The sequence below is a fragment of the Sphaerodactylus townsendi genome, linkage group LG02 (genome assembly GCF_021028975.2).
Source record: "Sphaerodactylus townsendi isolate TG3544 linkage group LG02, MPM_Stown_v2.3, whole genome shotgun sequence".
In the NCBI taxonomy this organism is placed as follows: domain Eukaryota; kingdom Metazoa; phylum Chordata; class Lepidosauria; order Squamata; family Sphaerodactylidae; genus Sphaerodactylus; species Sphaerodactylus townsendi.
In genome coordinates this window covers 82,734,229-82,759,429 of record NC_059426.1, presented here as the reverse complement: position 1 = coordinate 82,759,429, position 25,201 = coordinate 82,734,229, and the positions used below count along the sequence as shown (strand labels likewise).

The window sequence follows — 25,201 nt, the reverse complement described above, 5'->3', positions numbered from 1 at the left end:
GGCAGTTGAAACAAACCTTAAGTGAGAAGCTTGCTCAGTGGAGGATGCCATGATGCTACTGCTAGAGTCTGAGTTCAAGGCATTACAATGAAATTTCATCCCAAATATGTTCTCCTCCTGCCCCAGGAACTACTTCTTGTGATATTTTTGGGGGGGAGGGGAGGAGGAGAAAAGACTCAACCAGAATTTATGTCCATCAATTATTCCTTCCTTCCCTCCCTTCTTTTCATCTTTCTTCCTTTCCTCCCTTTTTGTCTGTTTCCATCTGTTTTCCCTTCTCTCCCTCCCTCCCTACTTTGTAGCGTTTACGCTGCTCACCAGGTTCCTGGAGCATGTGGTGAAAGCACATGGTTGGGGGGTGGGGGAGGGGGAAAGAGGAAAGAGGAAAGAGAATGAGGGAACGAAGGCTGGCCAGCCAGCCAGACCCTGCCGGGTGTGTCAGCGCCTGGGTGCAAGATACACCCTGGCTCCACTTCAAGCCCCAGAAAGATGGTACTGGAATTCAAATCGTTCTGACAGCTCTGCCCTAGTCTTGAATGTTTTGGGGCTGGTGGCAGATGATCACCCATGAGATACTCTGCACATGCTCAGGAGTGCTTTTTAGTCAACTTGGAGTGGGGAAAAACACAGTAGAGGCTGATACCAGAGACTGAAGACCTGTTACTAAAAATGTTCATAATCAACCCTATATTGATGGCAGTTCTGGTGAGTGGGTGCAGCTTGGGTGGGGGGAAGCAAAAGCTGAAAAGAAGGCATTGGCATGTGTGTGACCTATCGTGCTGTCCTTCTCTGCTCCTGCCCCCAGTGTAACATCACTTGACACTGCAATGTCTCTTGGAAACCTCTTGGTCAATGTAGAGTACATGAAAGATTGGAACCCTTTTGTGTTTTGTCCTCTGGCTCCTAAAAGAAAAGTGTGGCAGTCTCTTTCTGTGTATACTCTGCATGCAGGAAAAGGCCAATGATCATTCAAGAAACTGGGAGGTTTAAAATCTCTCAAAGATTCAGTGATCATGGACATGAGCATCTAAGAGGATCGAGATTTAGACAAAATGCATTGTGTGTTTTGGAGACCATCTCTCTCTCCCCCCCCCCCCATTTAACTGTAAAACCCATGTGAGTTTTAGTGCCTTTTCGTTTTCAGTTTTCTGTGCCTTACAATAGGCAGCATGTGTGCTTGTATGACTTGACCATCCAAAGATGGGTAAATACATATGTTTAGTGAAGCCGTGCTATCCAAGAATTAAAATTAGATCTTTACAAATGGCTCTTCAGGGCTTTCCTGTTAGCTTTTTTGTTTTCTCAGGTGGACCTTTTGAGTAGTCAAGCACTAAGGAGGGGGGGGATCCATGTTTGTGAACATTTGTGTGATTGTGTGGTCTTGAGTGTTTTTGTGCAGTTGGAAATATGTATTTTTCTATGGGTGGCTATCCTGAGAAAACAATACAATTCACATTTTGATAATGGTATGTTTTAACAGGTCTGGTTTACATCTTTACAATTGCCACGGAGTTGTTTACATTCGTCTTCACCGTTTGTATATTTAATATATCACAGCAGGACATGGGTGATTTAAAGGCATGGGTTAATATTCCATTTCAGCCATTTGTATCTCAGTCACAAATTGACCTATGCGGAAGTAATCCCTGTTCATTTACATTTGAAAAATACGCAGAGACTTCGCCAGAGGATCTGAAATGAGAGTTAAGACAGTCTTGTTCTCTTTCGTAGTTGCTGAAATCTCGCCTGCCCGTCTCCAGGGCACCTGATTTCCCCACTGATCCTAGTAGGGAGGCCGCGAAGTTCAGCAGGAAACAGGAAAAGGGGGGAGGAGGAGAGGAGAAGTGTGAATGACGGCAAGAGCGAGGGGGCGGCAGGAAGATGCGCCGCACTAAGCGGGGGGGCGGGGGACTTTGTCTAGCCTGGCGGGGGCGGAGGCGGGAGGGGGCGGCGCGCCTGTATGACCATAAATAGGCCCGGTCGGGCTCCGGCGCGCCCAGCAGCCTGCAGAGCAGCAGCAGCAGCAGCAGCAGCAGGAGCGGCGGGCGTTGGAGAGCCGTAGGGGCGCTTGCAGGGCGGCCGTGCAGGGAGATCGGCCGGGCCAGCAGCAGCAGAAGGAGGAGGAGGAGGAGGAGGGTGAGGCAGGACGGCGCGATGAAGGGTCCCGGGTCGTCGGAGGTGATCCGCGAGGGCGAGCTGGAGAAGCGGAGCGACAGCCTGTTCCAGCTGTGGAAGAAGAAGCAGGTGGTGCTGAGCGCGGACAGCCTGCGCCTCTTCTCGCCCGAGGGCGGCGGCAGGGCCAAGGCCAAGGAGCTGCGCTTCGGCGCCATCCAGAAGGTGGACTGCGTGGAGCGCACGGGCAAGTACGTCTACTTCACCATCGTCACCACGGACCGCAAGGAGATCGACTTCCGCTGCCCGGGCGAGAGCTGCTGGAACGCCTCCATCACCCTGGCCCTCATCGACTTCCAGAACAAGCGCGCCGTCCAGGACTTCAGGAGCCGCCAGGAGGCCGCGGAGCAGCAGCACCACGCTGCCGTCGCCGCCGCGCCCCCGACCCGCCACAGGCGCCTGGCCAGGGCCCCCTGAGCCCCCCACCCCAGGCCGCACACCCACGCGTGCCCGGCCGGCCGGGCAGGCACAGCCCCAGGTGAGCCCCGCGGCCCCACTCCACCGGGAGCAGAGCAGAGCTCCCGAGTGGACAGCAAAATATTTTGGTCAGTGCATTCTAAAGTTTGCCTGTTTATGCTGCGAGTCATTGATCGTCCTTTCACTGATTAACTAGAGACAAAGTTGTCTCTATCATCCTTGAATCCATACAGAGCAGTGGAGGAAACCTGGGGGAAGTCTGGATGCTGCCTCCATACAGGCTGTAGGGCTTCAGTTCTTTTTAAAACTGCCCCTAGACAGAAAATGTGGACTTGATATGTGTCTGTGGAAAGGACACATTGCTTTGAATCTTGGCAAGTGCAAGGGGGATTTGGTAATCGTAGGTTCTTTGGTGTGGACAGTTACATTTCATCTAGTATCACCCTAAAGACCAGCAAGAGCTTCAGCGTATGGAGTTGGTCTCTAAGATGCTACTGGACTTCTATATTAACTGTTCTACTTTAGACCAGCATGACTGTTCTCTGAAACTATTTGTGGTTTGACTTCCCTGAAATGTGACTTGCCTCTTAGAGCAGTGGTTCCCAAACCTTTTTCATCCCTTGGCAGCCATTTCCCTAAAATAGTATCCTGATATTAGTAAATCTATTACATAATTTTTTGTGTATCCTCAAATGCTTTGGTGTGTACCCCAGATTGGGAACCACTGCCTTAGAGTACTGAAGAAAAGCTAGCTCTGGAAGCCACTTTGTGTGATGTATGTTCTCAGTCTGCCTTTTGGGCAAGGTTAGCCAAGGCTAAACGGCTTTAGATGGCAGAGTCTGGTTTACTACTTGTTTTATGTCAGCTAGGTGTTTCTCCTGCAGAGCTTCTTCGGTCCTTGTCAAGATAGAAAATGTTTCTGTGGATCTAGTATATACATTTACCTCCCACATAGGCGAGGTAGGGCCAATGACCCCCATGTGATGCCCTAAAAGTCTGAATGAATTAGCAGGATCAGTAAGCAATACACAGTGCGGTGCTTCTCCATTATCTGTTGTTCATCCCTGCAGCATAAAAATCACTCACTAGAAGCAGGAGAATAAAATTCAATGCAGATTTACTGCAATCTAAGTCAATTGAAATCAGTGGTTTTGACTGAAGTAACTGGTTAAGGTTTTACTGGAAATCAGCTATATTTAGGATGGGGTATATAAGTAATGAGCTACTTGAATACTTTTCTTAACAAAGGCAAGAAGGGAAGTATGGGACCACTGAATAATTTATTGTATAAAATCTCATGATTTGGGGTTACTTTCTTCCCACTATTATTAAAACAGTGTTATTAGTAGTTATTGGTAGTATTATTAAGTTACCTAAATAAGTTAACCATTGGAGTTTAGTGGAACAGACTTCAAAATAAGTGCCAGTGTGAATCTATGCAGAGATCTTTCAGTCTGAGCCTATTTATCCTAGTGAAACTCTGCATAGATTTGCACTGTTGTGCAATTGAGCAACTTGATCCTGTGCAGTTCCATTTCCTGGAAGTCAGTCTCACTGAGTTCAGTTTTACCACTGTTCAGATCTGTAAGTTTGGTGTAATCCTTTGTGGTAGCAAAATTCCAGAGGAAGATGGAGCCTTTAACTTCTCTTTCATTGGATTTGTGCTGGGATTTAATGGGTGTATGTGTGTGTGTGTATGGAGTCTTACTGTACAATACTTTCTTTGTTTGTACTGACTTGCCTGTTCTATATCATTAATGCTTTTTGCTTCCCCCCCCCTTTTTTTTTTTCAGAAGACTATACTTCTGGATGACTAACCAAATCAAATGTCTTGGATTGCACCAAGATGGGATACCAATGAAGGAAAGCAACAAAGGATGCTAGCAATAAGATGGTCTCTTCCAGGTCTGATGAAGTGGCTATGAAGAGGTCAAGCTTCCTTTGAGAGGCATTTATACGCCAAAGACTTTTTTTGAAGAAAAAAAAAAGATTTAGGGCAAAGTGTGGCAGTGTCTACTTTTTGCCCAGCTGTGCAAAATGTTCTAATTTTCTATATGGGATGCAAAGAATATGCAGAAACTGCAGCTGCAAAACCAGTTTAAATTATTTGTAATATCTATATTTGTATTTATTTTGATAAATATCTTTAAACAGATGTATGTCTTAATATTGCTACTTCTATTTTAAATGTGTCCATTCCAAATAAAATACTTTTGTATTACTGAAGTGAAACTTTTTTCTTTCATCGGTAGAAGAAATGTTGCTAGTGTGCTGTTTTGACCTAAAATCTGTGCATTTGGCCTTGCAAGAATTCAGTGAATCGGCCACCTTGCCTTAACAGCATCTGCCTTAATAAGCCACCTTTTCTTCAAACAGCACCCATTTCTGGTCTTTTTCAGGACCATCATGTTGATTGAGATCAAAAGGCCATCCAGGTCAAGATATAGTGTCCTAAGCTCCCCTCCTCCTACTGTTAAAACATGTCTAAAGAGGAATTTTGCAGCAATTTAAAGCCTTAACAATCTGAAACCTCTTTGTCAGATACATGTAGTGGATTCTCACTGGGCAGAAATTTATGTATGAAGTTATGGGAGGAAAAATAGTGTCCAAGAGATGTGAAATGCAAGAAAGACAGGGTAAGGTGTAAAACAAATATAATGTATAAAACAAATATAATCAAGAAAAGTACAGAGGCCATGTATAATAGTAGTAATGGACCATTTTCTATTGTTGCTAAACTGGTTAACACCAGAAATGGCTACCTAATTCATACCACAGTGACAAGCAGGGAACAGCTGCACAAAGATGTTTTCAAACTGTAATGTCCAGTTTCCGTGTATGAGGTAAGCCATGTGCTCCTTGGAAAAGCAGGTTTAAGTGCACAATACGTTTTTCTGGGCCCACCCAGGGGACTTGCTAGCAGATGTGCACTGGGAATTTCTGGGTGTAATTTATATTTTCAAGTATGCAGGGGCTGGGGTTTTAAACAATGTCTCCTTGCCATGCCATTTTACTGGCCTAAAATTCCCCCAGACAGTTTTTTTTGCCTGGTTGGGAGACACCCAGTGGGGAAAATAGTGGCTCCCCAATATCATATGAGATTGGGAAAACAGTGCAGCTTATATCCTTTCACTGTGTTTCAATCTTGATCCAAATTGGCCTCCGTGTACCTGAGAATCTAAATTTCACTTGGGAATTCCCATGCATATCTACTTGACAGTCACCCCAGGAGGACTAGGGAAGAATGAATCCTAGAAGGAAGCTCAGTCAAACCATCCAGCATAATGTAGGTGATGAGGAGAGCACTTGAGTGGCAGGGAAGGTGGCGTGTCCCTTTTGTACTCCCAGCTGGTAAGAATGAGGGGCAGTGTTTGAGGAGAAAATGTTCATGAAACACAAAGAGTAAAGGTTGTAAAGACTACTGAATTATGGGAATTGCTCTGAAGTCCAGAGCAAAACTCTTACCAGCTGTTTCAGTTCTATCAATTGTTAACTGATTTATAATGGCAAGAAATAATTCACAAGTATGTGCTTCATTAGAATTAGTCAAGGTAAACAAATTTAAGTTTGCTTTATGATGATGCCTATTTACATATTCTGAATTCGGGATTTGAAACACAGGACTTGGGCGGTGGTGAGTAATCTAGTTATGTTATAGTTTACTTACCAATTTGGTTAAAAAAAAACCCTTTTGTGTCTAAATTTCCAGAATCCAAGTATAACAAAGCCAACTGCCAACCAACCGACTGGGCTAAACCATTGTCTACATGAGTGGATACATTTTCACCCTGTTAATTTGGCAGACCTAAGGCAACATGTGACTGCTGAGAAGTACTCCCAAGCATTAACACTTCCCATTTCTAACCTCCTCCCTTGCCTGCTACATTAGCTCATGGTTTCCCACTGACCATTGGATTATGCTCTGATTGCACAGCATGGAATAAACATTTTCAGATGGCTTAAGCCTTAGACATAGACTGATGTGTTATCAGCCAAGAAGCCATGTCAGGGTCACTGGAGAAAGTGATTAGCATTTATATAGTACTGCTAAGTATTCAAAATGCTTTGCTTGTTTCTCCAAGCATTTTAGATGGGCTGGTGCTCCATTTAAAAGAGTCACTTGCCCAAATCCACTCAATGAGCTTGTGGTAGTGATGAAGCAGGGGCTTCACTGATCCCTCTCTTCAAGCTGTAACCATGCATCTTTTTACCCTTCCTTATTGTCAAGTACAGTGATGGTGAACCTATGGCACGGGTGCCAGAGGTGGCACTCAGAGCCCTCTGTGGGCACGCGCACACAGAGTTTGTCATGTGGGGGGTAGAAAATCACCCCCCCCACACACACACCTAAGCTGGCCTGGGCTACCGAGCATGACGTGCGTGCACCGCGGTGAGCAGGGAGGACTCAGCTGGCTGGCCTGGTGCTTGTGCTCCAGGTGGCTGCTGCCTGGGGGGGGGGGGCGCAAAGGAGGCAGAGATGCTAGAGAGGCACAGAGTGGTGCACGTGGGACTTGCAGGAGGCTTAAGCAGGTTGGCCCCTGCTCGAGCAGGTGGGGCGGAGGAAGAGGGAGCCAACTGGTTTTTCTAAACTAAAACCTCAGCATTCAGGTTAAATTGCGGGGTTGGCGCTTTGTGATAAATAAGTGAGGTTTGGGTTGCAATTTGGACACTCGGTCTCACAAAGGTTCACCATCACTGGTCTAGTAGAACTTGCTGGCATTACCCCACCCCCACTTTGCAGTTGAAGATGTGTAGCAGTTACATAGCAGTAAACACATGTAAATAGTAGCTATGTCCCATCTAGTTGGGCCCTTTACCACTATATAGCTGTAGTGTCTTTTTGAGCACCTATGATTCACCATTGCCAGAAGAGACTGTATGTGAATCCAAAGCCTATATCCTTGATTTCTCATCCAAGTTTGGTGTTACAGCTATAATGTTGGACTTGGATGTGGGAGACCCATGTTTAAACCTCCATTCTGCCACTGAATTTTGATGGGTGCCTTATGCCTGTAACACTTTGCAAGTGTAACCTACCTCACAGTGTTGTCAGGATAAAATGTAGGAGAGGAGAACAACATAGACCATTTTGAGTCCCCACGGGGAGGGAGGGAGGTGAGGTATAGGCTAAGGCAGTGGTGGCGAACCTTTGGCACTCCAGATGTTATGGACTACAGTTCCCATCAGCCCCTTCCAGCATGGCCAATGGGCCATGCTGGAAGGGGCTGATGGGAATTGTAGTCCATAACATCTGGAGTGCCAAAGGTTCGCCACCACGGGGCTAAGGGAATCAGCCAAGCAAGGTTTTGCATGAAGCCTGTTCTAATGTTTAGTTTTGAAGACGTGGCTTATATTGATACCCATGTTCACCTGAACGTGTTATATAGAAGTCATTTTCTACTGAAATCCATATTCCATTCCATGTTCTTTTGTAGGGCATGCATGTAGTTGGATCTGGATGTGAATAAGTGTCTCCTTTCTGATCTGTCTAGTAAGGTGTCGTTCATAGTAACTGCAACATACATTTAAGTAGAAAGAACCCCCTTGCTTTCTGTGGACCTGCTTACAATTAGTATGCTAGAATTTCTCAGACATCACAGGTTTGGCTGGATTTATTGTATGTGATCCCTTAATTGTGTTTTTATTGTGCTTTTATTGTGCTTTAGCGCAACATACCTTTTGCTGTGTTTTCAGACTTATTTTTCCCCATCCCTAGGTTGAACAAGCTATAATATAGTACTCTTCCCTAAAAGATGGTCTTTAATACTTCGAATGTTACACAATCTATTCACAAGACTGTTCCAGTTGTGGCCCAGGTGTATGACACTGCCACCACACCAGGATGTTGCCTTAAAAGCTGCATTTATGTTGGAATGTAAAACAGCTGATCGATGATGAACTTGGTACAAGGGGAGAGTGAAATGCAAACAACCCCTGCATCACCAAATGACAGAGCCAGAAGATGGCCTGAGTTGACATCCCATAGCAAAGAACTTCTTTGCACATGCTTTACAGTTTGATCTTGATCTTTACAGTTTGATCCATGTTGATCTTGAGTAATCAAAAAACAATTCCATGCAAGGCCAATTTTTCAGTAGATGGAAGGAGTTTTGTATCGACTGAGACTCTTGCAGAAACACACATATTTAACAGGAATGACTTTGTCAACAACAAAATCATGACAGATCCCTAGAGTGATTGCAGTCAGTGCCATACAATGTTTTCATGATGCTTTTAAGTGCTGTGAATGGATCCAACATCCACAATTCCCCAATGATATCTAAAGTATGTAACAGAGAGCCATGAAGCTAGATTTAAGTTGCTTTTTTAATTTCCAAAAAGGACAATTGAAATAAAAGTCTTACTATGGTTGGAATCACACATCTGCTCAATAACACAACTCATGGAATTGATTTATTTAACTTTTCCTTCAGTCAGAGGAATCCTCTTCTTAAAGATATACAAAAGCAGGGCTATATTGATGATCAGCTGTAAGTAACCAAAAGATGACACTCCAAATCTTCTGTATAAAAATCCTCCTATTGTTGGACCTACTGCCCGTGTCAATGGAGTAACAGACGCTGATATTCCCAGTATGCTTCCTATGAGAAAATCAGAGAAAATTAACAGATAAAATGAACAGAGAAAAGTCACAGATAAAAACTAATTTTAGCACTGCTCTAGTGCTAATGTCTTAGATCTGTGTCTCAAGCTTTTCTACAATCAGGGATATAAATCCAAATCCTAAACATTCCAAAACTGACACAACTTCATGTGACTTTTTGGCATAAGTATTGATAAACATCACCAAAAGGACTTATTTTGTGCAACCGCAAATGGTGCGATTAAGCTGTGCATTTTATTTAACACGATCAGCATGAGTCATGAAATTAAAATAACACATTAAAGCCACTTCATTTTCACAGCAGGATTCAATAGATTTGCTGCACTATAAAATGTGGGTCTGCTCCAGCCAAAGCTAAACACTTATAAATCTCATTAATTTCAGTGAAATTTGAACAAGCTTAATTATGACCCATTGGCATTAATAGAACTATAGTGCCTGGGTGTTACCCTCTATTTGTGCGTGGCTTCTTCTCCCTCTCCCACCCAAAATCCTTGTTCTGTTATATATATAACCAATGTGAATGTAAGAAAGTTGTCTAATTTCATTCTTCAAACTTATTCCGTGGCCGTCCAACATCTAGGCCTTGAGGACCTTATGATCTATCTCTCATTTGGCTCACTACTGCCTAATCAAGGAAAAGCACTAAAACCATTACAAGAAAATGAGTCCTGAAATGACCTTTCTTTATCAGCATCAATTCCAAAAAAGTTAACACCCCACAGGATCTTTACTCTTGCCAAGCACAGTCACTTTATTTAACTTCCAAACTGGTTATAAAATTTAGACAATGAGTTCCCACAGAGAGATTCATCCAGTTGAAAACAGTTTTGATCACTAGTTTTGACAAAAAATATTTTTCTCAAGAATGATGGAAAACTTCAAAAGGAAATTCTTTGCTTCATATAGTCATGGGAAGTATAAACATGGGTTCAGTTTGAAAACATATTTGTAAAAAAATTTTCAATTCATAGAAGTGGGAGAAAAAGAAAGTGGATAGTTTCATTTCAAATTAGGCCAGGCTAAATATAGGTTGCTGACCAGTTTCAGATACATAATAATTGGGTCAACTGCTAAAAATTCTAGGTGTGTCTTTTAGCTTTACTTGGGCCAGAAATGTTTGCGGAGCTGGCAGAGGCGTATCTGCCTAGGGACATGGGGTCCCAGGGTGCAATCATTCTGGTCATGGGGAATGACGCAAAATCAGCCCCCCATGTGACCAGAGAGTCAGGCCAAGGGAGGCGAAAGTCTGACGAGGCACAGAGCCTCGTGAGACTTTTGCCATCCCCAGCCCTGCCTACGTCGTCCTCTTTGATGATGTGGGCGGGGCCGATGGAGGACAACGTCTGATGAGGGAGTCTCGTCAGACTTCAGCCGCCCCCAGCCCCGCCAACATCATCCTCTTTGACAATGTGGACAGGGCCAAGGAAGGTGGAGGCTGATGGAGGACAAAGTCTGACCAGGCTCTGTGGCGTCCCTCTGCCCTGCCAGTGCAGGGACAGGGCGCCTTCCTGCCTCTGCACCAGCGGCGCAAGAACTCGCCCCACAGGTACAAGGAATGAAGAGAAAAGCCTACCGGCTTCTCTTCCCTCCCCTCTTATACTGCCAGTGCAGGGACAGGGAGCCTGCCATCTTCTCTTCCCGTCCCTGCACTGGTGGTGTGAGAACTCGCACTGTGGGTGCAAGAAATGGGGAGAAAAGCCTGCAGACTTCTCTTCCCGCCCCTGCACCAGTGGCATGAGAACTTGCCCTGTGGTTGAAGGAACGGGGAGAAAATCCTGCTGGCTTCTCTTCCTGCCCCTGCACTAGTGGAGAGAATCCCCCGCCCCTACCAGCTCATAAGTGGGGGATGAAAGGGTGGGGCTCACGGGGCACCATGCCATGCTGCATGCAAGGGGGAGGTGCCTGGAGGGGATTTTGTCTTGGGGCGCCATTTGACTCCCATACGCCTCTGGGAGCTGGAATAAGCAGACAGGTCCTACAGATGCACATGGAAAGTCAGCTTCCTCCCAAAGTTGCCAGTCTGTGCATACTCCCCTCTCTCCAAGCTCCATAAACAGCTCTGGCCTGTCTAAAAACAGATTGAATAGGATGTAGGCTATTTCCACCCAGAGTTGTCCAGGGAGAGCTTCATTCTCCTCCAATTGCTGAAACTCCAAGTTCAGCACAGCTTGTTTCTAGCTAACCTAAGATGAGCATGAGATTTTCCTAGTGAGTTTGTGCAATAATGGGGTCACCCTACTCCATTTTGCTGTACCCTACTCCAATTTCTTGCACAGGAAAAAGAAATGAGATGTGATCAATCCCATTCAGCGTTGAACACTGGAAATATGGTGTCTATTGGTGACAGGACCATATAAATTGATTGCTGAGTTGCAAGGCATAGACCTTGGCTGGATGAGAAAAGTATTCTTGGTAATAGGCAATTCCAACTATGTTATATACCTGAAGCCCTTCAACTGTTCTAATTGCGTCACAGTTTGCTCTGAATACAAAATACAGGGATGACGGGAATGTCACATAAACCCCCAACAACATTTGTCTTGAGACCCAGGCAACATTCAGTATAGGATAACTGGATAAGATGCCATTTGACTAATGATCTTTTCCCCTGAATCATTTTCAAAGCTATATTGTAATTGGAAGCATCCTGTCAGGACAGTTCCTTGATTTACGTTCCTTAAGTCATCTGGACAGTCTGCAAACTGAAAATCCCTCATGGTCTGATGAGAAAAGAAATTAATGAAATAACTGCACACCAAACTTCAAAACTTGCTCTCATAGCAGGTTATTCAAAAAGCCATGAATGAAAAGATTTCAAAGGGCCATGTACAGTGTATATTTATAAAGAAGGGAGATTTGTGTAAGTAAGCCTATGGGTGGGTCAAGTATCAACAACAAGAAATGGGTGTAGAAGCATTTTAACAGCTGTGTTACTTTGGGAGTTGACCATGTTGCAGGAATTGTTAGAAATAGTTATAACAAAAGTAGTTTAAACACACACCCCCTCCAGTGGCACATGCTGACCTACTCTAAGTCTCAGCCCTTTTTTCCCCACTTTACAGGATTAGCAATTTATTTTCTCAGAGCTAAAAGAGTCTGCTCTTTCTCCTGGAATATGCAACTGGTACTCTTACATTCAAGACTGGTATATGCTCCAGTTCAGACCCCAAATGTCCCTTGTTAGAAATACAACAGAGGTTCCAGGCAGTCCTGTGCCAGTAAACGGCAGTTTGTTACAGCTACTGCATGTACCATACCATTGATGCTGATGTTTAGTATACCACAACAGTATGAATTTAAAAAAAGGGGGGGGGGAGATCTTATTTGTAACAGGTAATTTTTCATTCCACTGGGGTGCCATTAAAATCTTCTGAATGCACTTTGCTCCTGAGTCAGGCTACCAATATTTTGTTGCTCTTGAGTTTGCACTGGAAATCTTTCTGCATTGTGACCTAATAATCAATGCATATTAGAGTTAGCACAGAGGCAGATGAACTAGCCTTGGTGTGTGACTAAGGCTGGGCCTGTGGGCTCAGGAAACAAGCACAGCAGGCTAGATTGTACTCACAAAAGCCCTTTTGAGAAGAAGCTTCCCTGAGTTCCAGATGCTGCTCCCCACCCCTCCCCCTCAATCTGTTCTTTTCAAACCAGAGATATTGTACTGAGTGAGAATTAAAGGGATTGAGGTTGTCCAGACCTTAACTCAAACTGACCTAGCAACCACAAACTTAATTTTACACGAGATTTTTAAAAGGGGCTTCACAGAAATAGCTTCCTTGGCAGAATAATCATGGGAATATCCTAAAATACAGCAGAAGGCAGGCTGCATAAAGCTGGATAAAGGCAAGATAGGGAGATACCTGCACTTGTGGCACACACACATTGTTTCTTCATCTGACTGTTGTTACCACCAGGAAAATAGCCAAAATATTTTCCTGAGTCGAGTTACCTGACTACACTGGCTCCAGGTCAGGACACAGAGACCTGTGTGGTTCATAAGCCTCCATAAGGCTTGCAAAGGACATATATATGTGATTATGCCAATGTTTTACATGGTTTCCCGCTTGCCTTTGCCCCTTTTAGGATATACTGAAAGCCTTTTAGTGTTGCATTTACTATTTGCCCATTGTCTAGGATTATATTTTAGCTAGGTTTTCCAGTTGATTTAAGGTTGTGCTATTGTTAATTTAGGATATTCTTGCCTGCAAGTATATGTGCTTGTACTCTTTAAGTTTTTCTCTAATGTTTAAGTTTAGAAATGTTATTTTTGATATTTGTGTTTGTTAGTAAAAGCAATAGCTCGTAGAAGCTGATATTAAGGGACAAGGAAGTTAGCCTTGGAATTCAGCTTAGATCAACACCCAGCTGACTCCTCAGCAAAGACAAAGACCCCTTTGGTTTTGCAAATCAAATCTGATGACAGCACCCAGATGTCCGAGCCATTGGAAAACGTGTTGGGACCACCATTGGACAATTTGAACCTTCTTTTGTTGTGAAACTGAGGCGCGGGAGCCTCAGGTCATAACTCAAGGAAATAGCCCGTCTGATAACAGAGGTAACTGGGTGCGGTAGCAGGCCCACCTAGTTCTATGAATGGACCTTCTCCACTCTCCTTTCAGCACCATTGTAAAGTCTTGCAGGAAGACGCTTAACAGCGGGATTTCGTGGTCCCATTCACAAAAGTTGTAACTGTATCTTTCTTTTGTATTGATGGTTCTTTATTGGTGTTCGGTAAGGGACCTGCCCCCTTACCTGCCCCTTTGCCCCTTTTGATGTGTGTGTATAAAAATCCTTGTGCTTGGTTACGAGAGGGCGATTCTCCTGCCTGAGCTGTCACCACCGCTTCCGAATAAAATACTTTGCCTTGAAGAAACACCGGCTTCCTGTGCCTCACTTGCTTGAGCTGAAATCACTTATTGTTACTCGAGCAGCAGCGGTAACACTGTCACCTTGGATCAAGAAGATTTTATAGGCTTTTGAAAAATGTAAAAGCTAGAGATACTATTTGGATACTATTGCTAGCAACAATTCCTCTTTCGATTTATTTTCAGCTCTCAGGAAAGCCTTTGTCTCTTTCTAGCCTGAGTTACAGGAAAATTCTAATGGGCACAAATATGTGCCTATTTAACTGCAACCAATGACATTGATGAGCACCAGAATAGCTTGAGGTTCTTCATCAAGGATTCTTCGATAAAACACAGATATTTCCAGGCATATGTCTTGGGACTGTGCGAGGGCAACTGCCCAGCTTACTTACTGGATACCACTCATGTAGACGTACAGATTGTGAAAATGATACTTATGTGATGGTGGCAATGGAAGCCAACATCAAGGAGCAGGTGACCTTGTAGGGTTTTCATGGGAAGAGACATTCAGAGGTGAGTTCCCATGGCCTGCTTCTGCATAGCAAACCCTGGCCTTCCTTAGTCGCCTCCCAACCAAATACTAACCAGGGCTGACCCTGCTTAGCTTCCAAGATTTGACAAGATCCAAACTAGCCTGGGCCATCTAAGTATGGGCAGTTCCATACTTCCGCAAACAAGCATACACGGTAGTCATATGTGAAGGCCTGATGTGAATTCTCACGAACACCATTTCTGCTTGAATGCTGCATAACTACAAGTCTGATGGTGTTCTCCCACAAGCTCCTTAGGTGTTTGAATGAAATGCAATGAGACCAATACATTATCTAGGACCAAGCAGAGGGCACTGACCACAGCATGGAACAGTGGTTAAGAGCAGGTGGCCTCTAATCTGGTGAACCAGGTTTGTTTCTCCACTCCTACACATGAAGCTTGCTGAATGACCTTGGGCTACTTACAATTCTTCAGAACTCTCTCAGCCCCTCATACCTAATAAGGTGTCTGTTGTGGGGAGAGAAATGGAAGCCTTGGAAGGAGTTTGTAAGCTGTTTTGAGAGTTCTTGTGGTTGAGAAAAGTGGAGTATAAATCCAAACTCTTTTTCTTCAAGCCATCCATGAGAGTATTAAATCTCAGGAAACGCAGCAAGGTTCTACCTCTTTCTGTGCACCTGGCTTGTTAACTAATATGGGTCATTGACTTCCTTTTAAGCATTGTTATAATTCAAACTCCTTTGATGCCAACCAGCCTTCATTCTCTTGGCAGATATGCAAGCCCAACATAGACTACCTTTTGTTCTCAAACCAATTATGTGAGATGTGCCAACATTCTGGGACTTGGCATTAAAGACTCGGTTGGCAGAAGAAAAGTCCCCTGGCAAAGCATGATCCACCTACTTGCCAACTCACAATTTAAAATGAAGGCAGTGAACCAGAACTGAGTGAAGCATCTAACAGGTTTAGTAAGAAAATGGGAAGAAGAAAATCCAGCACATGAGCAAGTCTTACCAGTGTCAGAAGGAGGGACAGACTTGGTCAGAAGGGTGTCAGTAATGATGCCTAAAGTACAAAAGGCAAAAATCATGGGAAATACAATGATGCAGTATTGGAAGACGTTGGTCATCAAGGCCTGGGAGATGGGACAAAGAAGCAAAGCATCAGAACAGCACAATGAAATACATTATATTCACAAATGTTACCTTCCTTACGGGCAAAAAGGAAAATTCAGGAAGGCAGGTACTTGGTTGTCATAAATGCCAAGAGTCCAATAGAGCAACAGAACACATAACAGGAGGGTCTCTGCTCCATTATGCCTGAATAAATCAATTAGGCTGAAGACTGGTAATAGGTGTTCCTAAATAAAGGACATCTACCATGTGCCTATACATCTGGCAAGCTTTGTAACAAGGGACAAGTAGTTTTATTTAAGCAAGAATTTCAGTAGCCAATGCATTATTAAGCTTTAGTAGAAGACAGCAGTGGGTTCCAAATAACTCTAGCTCTGAATAACTCTGGTCATTGATGTTTTTAAAAAGGGACAGTGTCTGTTGCTTCTTTCTCCAACAGTGCTTTGATGCATCACAGACCTTTGTACTTGGCACAATTGAATGAACAAAAGAAATAAAAGGGGAGGAAAAAAAGAATACATATCTGAGTTACATCATGCCAGTCACCTTCAGATGGAGCAAACACATTTCTCTGGTCATGGCATCTAGGCAAACTGTTTGAACCCAGAACAAAGGACAAGCTCACCTTTTAAAACCTTTGCCTACTTAGGTGAAAACCTCTACCTCAATTCAAAGTTAGGAATCCTGTCCTTCATGGGGCTGCTCCAGTTGTCTGCCAATGAGACTCTCAACCCGTAGCCTTGGTCCCTCTCTCTCTCCTTGATCAAATTTTATGATGCCCATCCATCAGATCCCCTTGGCAGGTCTGCCAAATGGGCCATTTCCCATTGACTCCAGATTCCTATTCTCTCTGCCTTTCCCACTCATGAGAAAATAAGCCGTTTGCCATGGATTCAGGGACCCAAATCATAACAAGGATTACTATAAAAATGTGCTAATACAGCAAAAACCAAGAACCTCCCCTCTTCAATATCTCACAGAATCTGCTGTTGCCACATGTTCCCAGACTCATTTTGTAGTTGCCTCAGTCCCATGCGGCATGGGACTGTGTGTAACTTTCTTCCCAGTTCCCCAAGGAACCTCCTAAGGCTGTTTCTAGTTTTTTTAAAAATTGATAGGGCCACACAACTGGATGCTGCACGTGCTTGGCCTTCATATAAGAATTCTGTAATACAATTCTGCTAACATGTTTTTTTATTTATCCAAGAGAGCCTAGAGAATATTTGCTGATGATATTCAGCACAGATAATGAAATAAAACCATGCTTGTCAAAACTGACATTATGTAACACAGAATCCTGGGACTTCTGAGGCCTGTTTGCTCACTAGCTAAATAATGTAAATAAATAAACAGTGAATTAATGAACGGGGTGAGCTTTAGTAAGTCAGACGGTCTCCAAACAGTATATGGAAATCAGTGAATGTAATTAGCGAGTTAATTGTTTTCTTACACCACAAATGCTGAAAGATTTCCATCCCAATATTTATTACTGAAACAAAAGCACTGAATACATACTTGGGCATGGGCTGTGATTTCATGAATGCATTCACAACCCTCCCTCAAGTCAACTTTCAGTTTCATAAGAGCACAGAAAAGATGTGCATGTTATCTGCATGTCTCTCTGTGTGCGCAAACACACACATACACCCATTTAAAAAAAATTAGGTGATAGATGCCAGCAGTAGCCAGAAATGCCTTGTAGCAGTTTTGGTTGGTGAGCCAGCTGTGGCCCTTCCTGGGCAGAAAAGCTCTTGCCACTGTGGTGGATGCTGTGGTAAAATCTAGACTAGATCACTGCAATGAACTTTATGTGGGGCTGCTCTTGAAGAAAGTCCAGGTGCTACAACTGATATAGAATGCTGTTGCCAAAGTGCTGACTGGGGTGAGTTGTAGGGACCTTATCACTCCAGTCTTGATCCATTTACCATTTCCAGGCTCAATTCAAGGGCCTTTAATGCCCTGTGTGCATTGGGATCAACATACCTCAAGGATGACCTTCTCACATACTATCCTGCCCATACACTCCAGTCATCTTTGGAGGCTCTGCTTTGGTTGGCCTGCCATCTGAAGTTAGATGAGCGTCAACTTGAGAATGCCTTCCCAGTTGTGGCATTAAAACTCTGGCACTCTCGCAAGGGAGGTTCGTCTATTTCTCTCTATTGGTATTTCTTCACCAGTGGGTGAAGCCTTTTTTTTGTTTACTTTGGCATACCCCCAAAACATATCTCCTCCTTGGTTTTGGTGTTCATATACCTTTACTGAATCATTTTATAATTTTAAATGTTCTCTTTAATTATGCAAATGTTTTAATGCTTTTATGTTCATCACCCTGGGGATCATGATTGGATGAAAAGGAAGAATTTAAATATTTCAAATCAATATTTGTCCTAAAGTATGATGTACTTTCAATGGCAAATGTCGAAGCCAGTCCCTAAGATGCATAGAGTGTGCAGGTGTGGTGGCAATGAAGACAAAAACCACCGTATCTGAGCTGCTATATAGATTGAAAGAACATAAAGTGATAAGTGATTTAATGTATAGAAAAGTGCAATAAAGTGACAAGTGTGCAAAGTGCAAAACCAGAATACTCTCTATCATTATATCATGTGAACTCAATCCCAAAATAAGCAGCATTGCAAGAAACATCAAGAATTACACATAAAGGAGTACAGGCTTGGAAATAGATGATCAGTCTAATAGAAAGGTATCCAAACTACTCATATCATGCAAGCCTCATCCAAGCAGGAGCACTCAAAAGCTGCTCACTTGTAGGTATAGTCAAACGGTAAGAAATCAAACTCCCAGTTGAGTGATAATCCAAATATCTTGCTTCCAACTATCTGACACTCACCAGGAGATTCTTTTTTTCTCAGATTATGTTTAGCAAAATTTTCACAGGACAGCTCTGAAAGGAATTGTAGTTTGGAATGCAAATCAATGTCCACGGGGCAGCCATCTGGGTCACAGGACATTTCACAAGCAGCATGCCACAGATTCACACAAAACGCCTGGTAGTATATCATAGTACACTAAGTTAGCAATGTATCTACTGTAGTTATTCTTTCCCTTCACTCAAGATCCCTCAGAATTATATATGTCCCAGGACTATATACTACTGGGACACTTTCTGCAGCAATGTAATTTTTACAGGTAATGCTTGCAAGTCCCTGATCCTTAGCATGCATTCATGTAAAGATACCTCTATGTCAGCCTTCAGTGTGTCTTGAAATCTACCTTACATTCAATACCATATAATTCTGTTAAGTCTGCAATAGCATGCCGCATTCCATTTTAAGACTGCAAATTGCAGGCTTCTGATGTAAACTGTTTAAAATTTTTGTTTATTGTATGATTTCTATTTCAAAAATTTTTGAACATTCCCTAGCCTTTCTACATCCTTCCTCCCTTTTGTTTCCCTTACCTTCCCTCTCTACCAATGTAAGCTTTTGTAAAATTTCTTCTGGGATGCATAAACGAGTTCATCCATCTTGTTTGTCCTAGTTGTACAAAAATTGATGCATCTGGTTGGTGCAGAGACCTCGTAAACTTGACATGATTTAAAAATGCTGTGAGGGCCTGGTAGGCTGAAGAACTCTTATTGATCCCCTCCCGCATGCCCTTTCAAGTGCCAAAATGGTTGTGCACACACACAGATCCACACACAACCACACAGTTGTTTCAGAACTTGAAAAGGCATGGGTGGGTGAGACAAGAACACAACAAGAAAACCTCAGTTCACAGTACTGTCCTCATAACATTTTAAAATAATGTTGGTGGCTCCACAGGTCAGCTTCATAGACACCATCATGTCTAGTTTGGCCCTAGACAGCAACACTCATGGGAGAGAAGGGATCTAGTGTGAACTGAGATGTTTAGAGAAGATGTGAGTGTTTTCACTGCACCTTCATCCTGGTCATCTAATTAATTTGTAGTCTTCTCCTTCCCCAAGGTCCTACAGGAATCTGTGTGATCTACAGCCAGAAGGATCTCTCACCCAAAGAACAAAAATAATAACCTCAGCCCCCAATGATTGCCCTGTGGATTTCTTCTGAGGGAAGAATGATGTCAGGGTTTTACAACTTTCTTAGCTTCTGTCACAAGACAGATGAGTACATGCCACAAATGGTTTTCTAGAACTACTCGATAGAACTCAGGAACCAGAGGCTTTTTATCATCCAGCTGCTGACTTTTACTAATCAACCAATCACAATGCAGCATCTGCTACAACTGAGGATGATGAAAGACATTAGAACATTGTCATTGTTACTTCATAACTTCATTGCTATTCCTAAAGGTGACAGTATTGTGTCTGGACATGACTGTATGGTCTGGAGCTCTATTCTGAATTATTCTGAATGAATTGATGCTGTCAGAAACTCAAAATATTAATTCCTAGTAGCTTTCAAATAAGCATTTTGAGCCAAGTCAGACTCTATTTTGGCATTTAGTAGAGCAATATTTTCCTCAGATTTCAGGAGACATCATCAAACAAAACCCAGATGTGTTTATATTTTTGAACCACCAAAGACTAGTTAGGTCATTAATCTTCAACAACTGATAACTGCAACACAACAAATGACTGTTGCACATATTAATAAACTAATACTAACATCATATCACACAAATATTCTAAATATATCAACTCAAATTACCTCAAACCCACTACATAATATATATGTCTTGGCTTCAGACTAGATGTATTTGCAGGGAAATAATTTCTATTCACAGAGGGCAATTTTCCTGCCTCTCATGGCAGCCCAAAACGCTACAGAAAATCTTACTCTTGGAGGAAAGGGAACTCTTAGGAACAAGATTCTTGGGGGCATTTCAGGCTGCCACAGCAGTGGGGCTGGCAGGAAAATAATGAATGGAAATCCTTCCACCCATGAAAATTTTAGTCTTGATCCAACCCTACAGCTGCAAGTCATCAAGGCCAATCATGCATGGAGTGCTTTCTATGGCACTCCTAGCCTCACAGTCCCTCTGCAGTGGGGTCTCCTCATATTTCCCTGTTTAAACACAAGGAGCTTCCTCATTGTCTGCCGTGTGGCTCGCAAACATTGCTCCAGTCAAAAGTCTCACCTGCCCTCATTTCCAGTCTGCCTCCAGTCAAAAAGAAAGATCAATATTAACCTTTAAATACCAATATTGCCTATATTGATATTGTGAAGGCTGCCTTTGTGGTTTTTGTATTTTAAGGTGGCCATCAATCCCTGAGAGGTGTGGGGGAGGAAGTATCACAGTTTCCCCACTCTTGCTAACTGTGAGATGTCAAGGATGGTTTCAGTACAAGAATCTCTGCTTCACAGAAATCATATGTTCACTGCAGGGTAGGGCACCAGTGTATAATCAACCCAAGTCACGAACTGTAACATCAGCTAGTTTAACCTAATGTGAGAACTTACCATAGCAAGGCCCACTCCACTGAAGACAGAGACACTCAGCATAAGCAAGGTCCGCTCTGTATAGCGACTAGTTAATTGACCAATTACTAAACCCTGGAAAGCCTATAAAGGAAAGAATAGATACACCGACAATGTCAAATACTCAGGTGATTTAAAGGTCAAAATATAAGCCAACATTGAAAACTCTGGCTTCCACCAGAGGTTTCACATCATGCTCCTCACCAAACAGTAGCGTGTTTTGGAGAGCTTCCACATGACGTTGTTGTGTAGTTGCCCACCTTCTTTATTTTCCTGGTTTTGCTATATTTTCCCTAAACCTTCTTTGGTACAATCTTTCCTAAAATACTGTACTTGAAGGGAGTTTTGGTTCCCTGCCCACATCCAGCGCCATGTCCTCTTTCACTTCCTTTCACACATGCCATTTCCTTCCTGCCTCTGTCTTTTAAAAATCTGCCTTCTGCCTTTTAAAAAACCAGCAGTCAGTATGTCACCGTAGCAGCATTATACTGTCATGATATAGCTACTGGTGGCTGGCAGGGGAGAACAGAATAAAAATGGAGAACAGATGAAAAAATCCACCCAGAAGCACCATTACCACAGCAAATTCCTCTGCATTTTAACAGAAATCACCACTGTGAACAAGCAACCAATAACTATTGTTGTGGTGGAAAGTGCCAACAAATTACAGCCAAGTTACAGCAACCCTTTAGGGTTTCAAGACAAGAGACTAACAGCAAGGGTTTGCAATTGCCTACTCATAATTGTTACCAACCTAAAAAGTGCCTTGACTTTATTTTAATGTTTCCCTTCATTTTTCCTTTTGATACATGGAATTGAGGATTTATTGAGACTGAAAGTCTAACAAAACATTACACACAAGTAATGAGAAGCAGGTGACTCCTTTTTGCTTCAGAAGAAAACAGGAAAGAATTCTGTGTGTGTGAGTGTGTGTGCGTGCACATGCACGCACGCGAGTGAGTGAATGAGAGCTGCTTCTCCACTTCAAATTACTCTCCAAGCTATTATGTTACCCCTCTAACAATTCTAAATGCATGGCTGGAGGGGGCATTTTCAAGCAAAGAAGTAGCAGGCAAGAGAAGGGTTAAGTCTTCTACCTGTTTTTTCACTCTAAACTCTGTAAATCAGCTTATTCTTCAAATTCCTCCTGAACCTTCTTCTAATTACAGGCTATCAGAGTTTAGTTATCTTCGCAAGAAACATTTAGTTAGGCTTCAAACACCTTAAGGGGCTTTGTTTATTGAACGTAAGTACACCCTGCATTCTGGTGATGCATAGCTACTGAGGCAGCAACCAATTTTCTGCAGTTAAAGCAATAAAACATATCAGTTGATTGATAACAAAGAAGCAATAAAATGTCAGCCACATTAAAATACATCAAAGAGTCCAGTTGCAAAAGGATCAATAACAGAACACAATAAAATTGCCTCTCCCCCCACCCCCCCAGTTCAGGGGCAGATATAACTACCTGGGGGAAGAGGAAGAAAAGGGGGGGGAGTGGACAATGAAAATCATTGCAAACTCTAATCTCTGGAGAAGAGCTTGGAAGTCCCTCACAGTTCTGCTGCTTCAGAGATGGTTATGCACTATTGGGCTGAGAACAGCCTGTAAGTCTTTTTGAGCTATTTGGAGGAACAGCAGTACTTAAATGCACACATTTTCTATGGGGTGTACCATTTCATTTTACATTAATTAATTATACTGCTTTTGGTTTAATTAGATTCTCCCCCCCCCCCCCCCCCCCGCCTTGAGATCCTTAGACAAACTCGCTAGTCTGGATGGATACTACTAGAGTTCAAAAGGCAGATGCCCCTGCTAGCCAAGCCTTAGGGATGACATGACATAAAGGACAGCCAAGGCCATGAGAAACTTCCTGGTTGCTCCTGCCGGTGTTTGTTGCATGGAATTTAGTTGCACAAGTCTGTGTTGCCACACTTTGGGGATGTTGTAATCAGTGTCTGATGAGAAACACCACTCCCCTCTTGTATGTTTGGGAAGCCTTCTTTCTAAAAGTTTCATTACATTTTTTAACATTAAATAAAAGCTGTACACTCCCCTGCCACGTGACACCAGTGAATTCTTCTTATCCAGCTATGTTTATTGGAGGATTGGGGGTGCTAAATGGTGAACAGCAGCAGAACATATCTCCGTTTTGAAGATTTTCCAGATGGTTTTATGCATCCAAATATGCAAATTACACCTCTAAATTGTTTGTGGACATGCCATCTAGCTGTGCCATACTGAAGTCTTAATTTAATCAAAATGGCACTGTCACTATCCAACCTCAAGACACCACTCCCTTCTGCCACTGGTTGTCTGTACAGAGGAGACTGAAATTTTACTAACGGGTTCCCAGAAATGGCTTCAGTACAATCAGGCCCCTCTTTGAATGATTTCTACAGCAGAGCAACCCAGATGCTGTCTGAAGTTGATTGCCTGTACATATGTCTGTTGGAAGGCGATAGTGGGGAAGTGGGCACACAGTGGATACTTGACACCCTGCAATTACCTCTGCACAGGAAAAACATAATGTGGAAAGGAGCCAGGTGTCCCAACTGGCTAGCAAATGAAGAATAGGAAAATGCAAAGTCAAGGCTGTGAATTGAGTGGGTGAGAATCCACATCCATCATTTATCTCATCTATGTACAGACTTGAAGGTTATGGCTGTGGGCACAGAGGCTTCAGGGAGGGAAAGAAACAGGGGAGAGGAGGCTTGCCAGGCAGAGATGAGAATGATGTAGCACTGTCCTGTGGTTGCCAACTCATCTGATCAGTACTGAATCTCCCAATGGGAGTCATGTGCTGGGGACATACAGTGCCCAGAGGAAGGATAATGTTCAAAGTCTTGGGTGATTGCTGCAATTCATGCCAGTTCTGGTTTTTAGGCTTCAGATATGTAATGCCCCAAATACAGGTATCACTGATCCATCAGAATGTTGACCATTCCAAGGCATCCAACCCAGAGATGGAGTCACCACGGGGCACCCTGGGGACAAATGCCCCGGGCAGCCCCGTTGGGTCACGTGGGGTGTGTGTGGAAAATTGCCCCCACACCTCTTCTCTTTCCCCTCTTGGTGTGGTCCCACCCTGCCAAGCCTGGCGAACACCCCTTGGCCCCGCCTTGCTCAGCAGAGGCAGCTGCTTCTGCCCGCCCCCGCCTGGGACCACCGCTGGCTAAGGTAAGTGGTGTGGTGTGGGGGGCACCAGGAGCAGGTGTTGTCCCGGGCACCATTTTCCTCAGGCCAGCAAGCCTCCCTGCCTATGGATCACAGGATCCATGGGCAGAGCAAGCTCTCCCATCCTTCCCACCCCCAGAAAGCCTCCCTGGCCATGGATCACAGAATGCATGGGCAGAGCAAGCTCTCCCAACCTTCCCACCTATCCCCAGCAAGCCTCTCTGGCACAGTCTTTAGGGAATTACAAATTGCTTATTGTATGTGTGCTACTAGATAGGACAGAATTAAGTTCCTGAAGGATTGGTGTTTGCTCCCTAAAAAAAAAGGCACTTAGTACATGGCATGTTGCTAGAACAATCTCTTGAAACCTATGGATTTTGGCCATGTTTTTAAAATCTTTTTTTGGCAGCATTTTTGATACTCTGTGCGAATCGACTTTTCTGCTTAGGGTTTTTCCCCTAGGCAATTTGAGAACTCCCTATCTCTCTTCCCTACACCCCGATTTTGTACCAATTGTTGAAATCCCTTCTATATTTCAAGGGCTTTTGTGTAAAAGTTTAAAGTTAATACCTCAGTCTCTGCATATATACCAAGCCTGATGCTGCTTCCACCCTGGAGTGTCTTATAGGAAAACAAATGAAAGCCACTTGGAAGGGACTTTTTGGGTCCTTTTATTTTATTTTTATATTTTTTTTCACCACAGTAATAAAACATTTTGAAAGCATTTTGAAAACGTCAAATTTTTTTATTTCCGCTGTGGAGGAGTGGGGGTGCTAACACATTGTTGTGTTCAGATTTGTGAGTTGAGGCATGTTCTATAATGTGATCATGACTTTGAAATGACCTGGTGCAAAAATCATTGTTTGGTACTGGTGGGAGAGGACAGTCGCCTATGGG

General features: G+C 43.3%; 2 protein-coding genes across 3 annotated transcripts in view; one reads left to right on the top strand and one right to left on the bottom strand.

Moving 5' to 3' along the window:
- Positions 1-2,000: 2,000 nt before the first annotated feature.
- PHLDA2 (pleckstrin homology like domain family A member 2) lies at positions 2,001-4,815 on the top strand. Of its 2 annotated transcripts, none has more exons than XM_048487054.1 (2): positions 2,001-2,717; positions 4,383-4,815. In XM_048487054.1, exon 1 carries the CDS (start codon positions 2,155-2,157, stop codon positions 2,587-2,589), a length of 435 nt encoding a protein of 144 aa, XP_048343011.1. In that variant the 5' UTR covers positions 2,001-2,154; the 3' UTR covers positions 2,590-2,717; positions 4,383-4,815. The 2 variants fall into 2 exon arrangements, with proteins under 2 accessions (XP_048343011.1, XP_048343010.1); XM_048487053.1 differs by having other exon boundaries at positions 2,003-2,650.
- A 4,083-nt stretch (positions 4,816-8,898) lies between these two features.
- SLC22A18 (solute carrier family 22 member 18) overlaps positions 8,899-25,201 on the bottom strand; it is a 106,715-nt gene continuing 90,412 nt past the window's right edge. The window contains exons 9-11 of the mRNA XM_048485458.1: positions 21,110-21,211; positions 15,586-15,706; positions 8,899-9,191 (exon numbers count right to left, since the gene is read on the bottom strand). Of these exons, the coding sequence (XP_048341415.1) occupies positions 9,004-9,191; positions 15,586-15,706; positions 21,110-21,211 (411 nt within the window). The 3' untranslated portion in view covers positions 8,899-9,003. The remainder of the gene's footprint in view (positions 9,192-15,585; positions 15,707-21,109; positions 21,212-25,201) is intronic.